Here is an 8,301-nt window from a genome sequence, read left to right as displayed (position 1 = left end):
TACAAGTTTTTGCGAAGAATTCAACACATGATTCCGCTTATGTCGATGAATGGGCAACAATCATTCTCACGTGAAAATGAAGCCGTTGATGCCGTTCGCTGAAAGGGACGGTGTAATATTACAGACGTCGGATTCCGCGAGAGGAGAACGAGAGAAGGCGAGCAGTAGGCTGTTTGTAATTAACGTGAAAACGAGGAAGTGTGCCAAAGAAATCGGCGAACTTACGAATCACATGGACTTTTGCAGGGTGCGTCACGAGATCAAAGATCGCAAAGCCGCCACTGAACGGTTACTGACGCGAAACAGTTGGATCTGAAACATTTTTCAATGCATCTTTTTTCCGTCTCGAAAGGAGAGTAAGAAAGAATATATTTAATATTCATGTAATCAAGAATTGAAATAAATGCATATCCTATACCGCTTATATTGTTGAGTTAACAATATAATTCACTGTCAAACGCTTTCGTCGCGACATCTTTCAAGAACACTCTGAGAATTCTGCAATTTTAAATGACGATAAAACGAACGAATATTAAATATAACGACGATGCGATTAACCGTTTAGTAAGTTATGTATCGACATATTTTTATCATGAAACATTAAAAGCTCATTGTGTCGGGATATAAAAAGAAAATATAAATTAAATAAATAGAATATTTTAATGTCTTAATTAATCATGAACAACTGTGATTTTTTTTATATATTTGCCTATTCTTAACATAATTAACACGAATACTCACGCCAATAAGCGATATTGAGACCCGGAGCGATGTCTTAATAATATATTGTAAAAGATGTCGACTTTTGCTTGATGTAAACTACCGAGGTGATTGAAACTACATCTTGGAATAATATTTATATAATTAGATTCGAAAAAAAGGGGAAAGCGAACGGACTGCCTGGCGCCATCTAACGATGTCTCTAGGAACCTGCGTTCTCAAGCGACCTTCAGGTTTCAGTGCGACTTAATGACTGATATGCAGATATTTTATTTTCGATTATTATTTTCGGGAACATTCCATCTCAGATCATCGGCTAAATCGAAAATACGATAACTGTTATCAGACTTTTCTGTGAATCGCTTATCTTATAGGGACTTTCGACATTCGACCATAGACTAATTATTATTGTAGACGGCTATCGACGATTCTCGAACATTTCTTCTCGCCATTGGTAGAATCGAAAGGAATTCTCGATCGGGATTGGCTGTGCTCTCTTTCATCCAGTGATTTGACGTAATCTGACAGTAGATGCGTGCTCACTGACACACAGCAATGGTGGCTGTTCCCAGTAAAACTTTGGCAGACGGAAAAAAATAACTCTCGAGCGTAGAGAGTCGAGACTTGTACTCGGACACGGCAACAGGGCTTCAGCGCGGAATAATGTCGCACCAAACGGGAATCAAAGGTGATTTGCATGCTTTTTTTTACGTGGACCATTGTCACGGTGAACATTAATCGCATCGAATTGTCCAAAACGAAAGTTTTTTAAGCCTAACTGTCAATTTTTCGACAACGATGTCGTAATGGTTGATTTGTTTCAGCGAATGATGCACTGAAGAAGTTGTTCGCAAAGTGCCGCGACGGGAAAATACGAGTACTCAAGATTTCGATAGAGAATGGTGAGTTGAAATTATGATAAGCTCCTTATCATTGAGTCACGCACTATAAATTGGCACTGCTACAGATACATATACGGAAGCCGATGCAGATTCAACATTCCTGGTATCTTTTGTTCTTTCTATCTTTCAGAGGAACTGACGCCAGCTTCTTCCGCTAAACCGATAAATAAATGGCAGGATGATTATGACAAAATGGTCAAGCCACTGATCGTGGAGAATCAACCAGCTTATATTCTTTATAGACTGGACACGAAATCGCCTGATTCTGGCTATGACTGGTTATTCATATCCTGGTCTCCTGATACAGCACCAGTTAGACAGAAAATGCTCTATGCTTCTACCAAGGCTACTTTGAAGCAAGAATTTGGCACAGCCTCCATAAAAGAAGAATTGCATGGGACTGTTCCAGAAGATGTCACACTGGAGGGTTATCATAAGCATAAGAGAAATGATACAGCTCCTGTGCCGTTGACAACAGCTGAGGAGGAATTAGCTGAATTGAAAAAGACTACCGCTGCTACGGACTACAGCGTGGAAACAAGACATCAAACGTTAAGCGGTGTAGCATTTCCAGTAACAGATGAAGCCAAGCAAGCTATTACAGAGATGGCTAAAGGGGTTCATGAATATGTTCAATTAAAAATTGACCTGGAAGAAGAGAAGATACACTTGGTAACAGCTTGTGATGTCTCTTTGGATAAATTACCTACTAAAGTCCCATCTGACTTTGCTAGATATCATCTTTATAACTTTAAGCATACTCATGAAGGAGATTATACAGAATGCATAGGTATGTGATGGTAAAAAGAATAGGTTTGATCTGTGATCAGTTGTGAATGTAATAAGTACATTGCAGTGATATCTAATCATCTTTACGATTTACTTTCAGTTTTCATATATAGCATGCCAGGATATAGTTGCACTATTAAAGAAAGAATGTTATATTCCTCCTGCAAAGGGCCTCTCCTGGATCTTATTCAGTCTTTAGGAGTAACCATAGCAAAGAAGGTTAGTATAACTAATCTATTTTTAATTAATTATAACAACTATCTCTTTTATTCTCTCTATCTTGTACTATGTAAATGTTTTTCTTTGTCGATATTATTTGTTTAAGAGTAAGTTTAACGTGACAATTCCCATGTACATAAATATGTTTAATTTTTACAGTCTCTTTTTAAAGTATAATAATTTAAATGGAAATCTATACTTTGTTCCACCTTGTCATGCTTACAACGATATAATTGCAAATAATCATTATGTGTATTCAGCAAAATATGCAATTCCTGCTTTTTCTAAGTCACGCAACAGTGTATCATACATTGCCGTTCTTTTTTCTTATATTATTTCCTATGTGATGCTAAAATATTTTAACTTATGTATACATATGTATATAACCACCGTCTTTGTATTATATAAATGCAATCCCAGTTGGAAGTAAATAGTGGGGAGGAATTGGCAGATATGTTGGAAGATCCTCCAAGCATAAAAGACACAGCTGCAATAACTCCTGCAACTCCGTCAACACCTTGTGCCCCTACTCAATCTATACCAGAGAAAAAATCAAAACAGAAACGGTCTTGTGTCTTGAGCTAACCGGCTTAAAGCATTTGTCTGCCATTATTACTGCTTCTCGCTAATTGAAGTGTTTGTGATGTTTTACGCATCAGATATCTTCCTTCGTGAATTCCAGAATTGTGATAGTACGATATTGTGACATGGGATATGTCATTTAAGGATAAAAAAAATAATGGGTTTCCAATATTTCACGTTAGAGCAAATTATAATTACGTAGCTATGTACAATTCTAAATTAATTTAGAAGCAGCGGAGAAAGAAAATGTAATGCATCGTGTAAAGGGATAGTAATCAGTGTTGTTTATCAACATTTAGGATTAATTTGTCGAAGTGATACGTATATCTATGTAGCAAAACAGAGTAGACCAAATGGTGTATTTTTCTAAATTTTAAAAGCAAAATTGCCATACACACGTGAAACTCTCTGTGAAACGTTACTGTATCTTATTCAACAATAACTGTGACGAGCCTATGACACGGACAACCCCATAACATATATACACTTCTTGTTGTTTCGCATATACTGTATGAATTTACTCATTTATATGGAGAAAGGGAAAGATATAGTGCCGCTAGATGGAGTCGGATTACTTTGTTTGACATTGAAAGCTAAGCCTCAAGCATTTTGGACTTCTTAAGTTTGGTATATGAAACCTTATATATATTATGATGTGATAGCAAATGCGTGTGTAATTTAGTTGTAATACAGGACCTAATGACATTCTACTCATATAGTTCCTTGATTCTAAATAACTTTATATTTTACTCGCGCGCGATTCCTATATATCTAAAATATATTATACTTTCTTAGAGAAAGAAAAAAAAACATACGAGGATATATTACTGAGTCTACCGAATTAGTTCCTAGTCTTATAAAGGTGATATGTATCTTCTTAAGTATCTCTTAAACGGAATTCGAAGGCTTGGCTTTTAAACTCATACAAAAATATTCATATAGGGTTTTAGTATAATGTAATGTTTTTATCTGATATCTGTGGTAACCTGCATACCATATGTGATGGTTAGAGAGTTAGGAAAAATTCCATTTGCTCTAAATAGATGCTCTAAATAGAGAAAGGGAGAAGGAATGAAAGAGAGAGAAAGAGCTAAAGCCATTCACCTAACTTCTCTACATATTTTCAATATGACGATAATGTAGACACAAGTGATATAAATATGCAAACACCACATTAACGTGGATATATTTTTTTCGCACATTATTATTTCAGCTACAAGATAGTGATGAATGCTAGTTACTTTACATATATATTAAATTTTATATCATGTTCCATATACAATATTGTAAATGCCACAAAATATTAGATTTCTACAAGTGTGTGCGTATGATGTAAGACTGATCTTGGTGAGTCCTGTCAGCTGTTAATGCATGTTAATTATTGTTTAAGCGAAAAAATCGCAGTACATATTAATTTACTGTCTTCCGTTGTATATTCTTTCACATAGTTCGCGTTCACAAAGCTACGTTATGCACCGGAGAGATATAAATTGCGGCGTTTTTATTTAATATTTTATCTATTATTTAAAATTGATTTAAAACACGCGGTACATTTCGGGATTATTTGAGAATGTTCCAAAATATTTACTTGAACATGCAGTTTACAGCAGACTAGGACTGAAATCAGATAGCCAGCAACAAAATATATGAGAGACATTCTATTTTTTGTGATCTGTATTTTTTTAATACTTGTAGCTTTTTATAAACTTTTTAACCATTTTAGTGCGAAATATGAGAAAATTTGGCGAAAATGTTGGTGAAAACGACTGGGTCTAATTATTATGAGAGTGATTTCCAAATGAGCCAAATTCTTGTAATTGTTTCTTCCGTGGACGTTTTGCCTTTTTAGGTTTTTACACCAATGAGACACAGATATATATTTTTATAAGTAAAGTTTTAATGAAATTAAAAAACTCTTCGTTATTGTATATGTTGTTCTTATTAAGTAACAACTCACGTCTCCGTTAACAATTTGTCCAAAGCCGGAAGAGAAGAATTAATAGCATTTGGCTCACCTTTCGCACAGATACAATTGACAATTGCACTATGCTCAAGCATTGTCTGAACTAACGTGTTTTATTTCACAAGATTATGACGCACAACGTTGCCTAGTATTTTTTAGTTAAGTGTCGTACCAGGCCTATTCCGTAAGTCTCCTATTTTAGCACCGAAACTGCTTCAATTATAGTTATATAGACTCATTACAAACAGAAATTGTATATCTTGCCAATATCGAATATACTGGAAATAATAAAGCATCATGCAATTTAAACTCGCAATTTGGTGTCCCTCCTTGTATTATAAATCCAGTATTATAGTTTACGTGCAACTAGGTGTACGTACGATATAGTTGCTAAGGACCGTTTAGGTATGTACCTTGCGATTGCTTAAGGACGACTTGACGATACACTCCTTGAACGGGTATGTAGTTACTTTTAAGATTCGAAAGCGCATTTTTACACTTTCTCTGTTTAACTTACAGAATAGGCCTGCCGTATGATCTATACAGTCGCATTAATTAATAACTTGTGAAATACTTTCTCTGATTTTCCACTCTCGATGTATAGCTGTGAATTTCTTGCATAACAGTTAACCAGTTCGTGCTTTAATTGATACACGCACCGACCCTACATTTACTTTCCTGACTAATTAAATCGCATTGTAATTTTTCTTTGAAACGTTTTGACTGCATAGCTTCAAATAACCGGCGGGGAGGAACTTACCGAGGGATTTTTTCAAGAGGAGTTACATCCAAAAATCAGTTTGCATCAGCCAAAATTCGCAAAGCCCAAGGGTCCGCCGAACAGAGGTGCTAAACGTATAACCAAGGTCCAAGAGTTAACGACTACCGGACAAGAGAGTTAAATGACTATTTATCAGATTGATAACTATAAAAGTGAAAGCAGGATAGTAATGTTTTCCGAATATACTCTCACGCGCACTCGCTGTCATGAGATGCGCATGAATCTTATTGCTCAGTTTCAGGAAAAAAAGAAAAGTATCGATTAATTAGTTAAAATAAGTTCGCAATATGTTTGTGTTTTGGCCTATTCTGTAAATATAATTAGAAAAAGTGCAATTATTTATTCGATTGTATGGTTTCAATTAAATTCTGTTTCAACGACATAACCGAGATCACCACGACTTTGCAGCCTCATCATAATAAATTATTTGAATATGTGATAAAATTTATTTTTTTTTACGAAATATCACTTGCCAAAATCAAAGTAAGTAAAGTAAATAGGACAAATAGGCCAGTAAAGGATATCCGCGATTGTTAGTTACTTTACTTTATTTATTTTATATATACTTTACATTTGTGGTCTCACCTCCTTGATCTGTTGAAGATATTTTCGAAACACTTTGAAAGATCGCAAAACTCCAAGGCAATTACCATCAAATGTATAATAAAAATTTTGAGCTTATATATGTCTATGTATAATATTTATTTACATAATAACAAGTTCATGCATCAGGGTCTTCAATTTTCTCTGTTGTTTCCTGAAATCTTTGCTTCGCTAGTTGCGTGTCGCGATTCATTTCAAATAATTTCTTTTCGTTCAAATCTTCCTTTGCAGCCATGTAAGCCCTTATTTGTTCATTTTCTCTCCTGTTAGTGTAAAATTATACATATCACAATATATGTAGACGATGTATTTTTTATAGAGGAGAATCAAAATTCTCACATAAACGAAATCTTAATATTTAAGTTGTGGAATTTATGTTTTACTTACTCTTTCATTGAATTTATCCAATCGTAATGCACCTGCATTATCTCATCTATATTTGTTCCAGTCAAATAAAGCAAAAAAATTGATATACCACCGCATATTCCACCTAGTGTACCACCCAGGCTGGCCCCAACAAGCGATGCTCGAAGTCCCAAATTCAATCTATTCAGGAATCCTGTTATAGAGCCACCAAGTATGTAATTTTCTATCCGCAACTTCCCTCGGTATGCAGTTGTACATGTTGTTATAGTACTGTAAAAAAAGATATATTATCTAATGATATCCTTCTACAACTCTTATATACTATAATAGTATACTTACCTGTATAGTAAACAAAACAACCCAAGTTTTCTGGCCATTACTAAACCGTTCTTCCAGAAAGATAAAATAACTTGCCGCTGGAGTTGCCGTTTTGCTTCAAAGTGACTTGCAAATTTTGTTGCTTCGTTATTCGAGATAAAGTTATTCACTGTATTTTTAGAGACTAATATACCACCAATTACCATACCAGTAAAACTGCCTGCTACTGTTATATTTATGATGGATTGCAATTCTTTCGTAAACATACCCTCTTCACTGTAAAATGAAGTAACATTGACTTCATATCATTCTTGATATAAATTTTATATGTGCAATCTATAAGTAAAAAAGGATTTTAATGAAATACATACTTCAATTTAAATATCTTCTTTATTCTGTCCCAACCATATTCATCTTCTATCAGTGGTTTTATGATTTTATTAACAGGTTTGTCATATTGATTATCAGATCCTGTATTAAATGGATACACAGTAGCCACTAAAATTGGTCCTCTGAGTGGTAGCATTGAACGTATCATCTTGATGTTCAAAGAATTAATTGCAAGTATGACAATTTAAAAAAATGACTGTATTTACACACAGGTATGGTGAATTTCACTAATGAATCTGGACAAACATAAAAAAAATTTGGAACATGAAAATATTTACTTCATAAGCATTCCAAACGGGACAAAGATAGTTAAGTCGTATAAGATTATTACTTAACATTTATAACCTTCTTTAATAATATGCGCTAAAGTCTCAATATAACAAAATATCTAAATTCTATCAAATGATAAATGCTGTCAAAAATATTGAGAAATACGTAGACACAAATACTACTGTAAATGTACTTAAAAAATAATCGACAGAAGCACTAATATTCTAATCTAATCGTAAAAAACTAATTTACACACATTTTAGTTATATGTATATTGCAGGGTATATAATGCTAGGTTAGATAGGTTAGGACACGCTCACCATTCGTTTATAAATGTACATATATATATATATATATATTATATATAAATCATCGCATTGATATATCGATGTCTAATT

The 8,301-nt window shown here is 34.1% G+C and overlaps 2 protein-coding genes across 3 annotated transcripts; one reads left to right on the top strand and one right to left on the bottom strand.

Annotated features, from left to right (window-relative positions):
• The first annotated feature begins 1,242 nt into the window (after positions 1–1,242).
• Positions 1,243–6,692, top strand: LOC106745250 (twinfilin). Of its 2 annotated transcripts, none has more exons than XM_014620700.1 (5): positions 1,243–1,408; positions 1,545–1,622; positions 1,753–2,412; positions 2,512–2,630; positions 5,907–6,692. In XM_014620700.1, the coding sequence occupies exons 1-5, from the start codon at positions 1,384–1,386 to the stop codon at positions 6,075–6,077; spliced, it is 1,053 nt and encodes a 350-aa protein (XP_014476186.1). In that variant the 5' UTR covers positions 1,243–1,383; the 3' UTR covers positions 6,078–6,692. The 2 variants fall into 2 exon arrangements, with proteins under 2 accessions (XP_014476186.1, XP_014476187.1); XM_014620701.1 differs by lacking the exon at positions 5,907–6,692 and adding an exon at positions 3,051–5,484.
• LOC106745252 (RPII140-upstream gene protein) lies at positions 6,487–8,221 on the bottom strand. Its single transcript, XM_014620702.1, has 5 exons — positions 8,160–8,221; positions 7,615–7,869; positions 7,265–7,519; positions 6,947–7,195; positions 6,487–6,822 (listed from the first exon to the last, which is right to left on the bottom strand). The coding sequence occupies exons 2-5, from the start codon at positions 7,779–7,781 to the stop codon at positions 6,678–6,680; spliced, it is 816 nt and encodes a 271-aa protein (XP_014476188.1). The 5' UTR covers positions 7,782–7,869; positions 8,160–8,221; the 3' UTR covers positions 6,487–6,677.
• Between the last annotated feature and the right edge of the window lie 80 nt (positions 8,222–8,301).

This window comes from Dinoponera quadriceps, unplaced genomic scaffold (assembly GCF_001313825.1).
Source record: "Dinoponera quadriceps isolate SergipeBrazil2010 unplaced genomic scaffold, ASM131382v1 scaffold1270, whole genome shotgun sequence".
NCBI lineage: Eukaryota > Metazoa > Arthropoda > Insecta > Hymenoptera > Formicidae > Dinoponera > Dinoponera quadriceps.
The sequence above is the reverse complement of the archived record's forward strand: the minus strand, read 5'-3'. Positions and strand labels throughout refer to the sequence as shown.

Excerpts from the sequence above, each read along its gene's own strand:
- LOC106745250 (XM_014620700.1), top strand. The coding sequence starts at position 1,384 with ATGTCGCACCAAACGGGAATCAAAG. Across the intron at positions 1,623-1,752 it reads CAAGATTTCGATAGAGAATG|AGGAACTGACGCCAGCTTCT; the intron begins GTGAGTTGAAAT and ends TCTATCTTTCAG. Across the intron at positions 2,631-5,906 it reads GAGTAACCATAGCAAAGAAG|CTTCAAATAACCGGCGGGGA; the intron begins GTTAGTATAACT and ends TTGACTGCATAG.
- LOC106745252 (XM_014620702.1), bottom strand. The coding sequence starts at position 7,781 with ATGATACGTTCAATGCTACCACTCAGAGGACCAATTTTAGTGGCTACT. Across the intron at positions 7,520-7,614 it reads AAGAAGATATTTAAATTGAA|TGAAGAGGGTATGTTTACGA; the intron begins GTATGTATTTCA and ends TTCATTTTACAG. Across the intron at positions 7,196-7,264 it reads TTGTTTTGTTTACTATACAG|TACTATAACAACATGTACAA; the intron begins GTAAGTATACTA and ends CTTTTTTTACAG.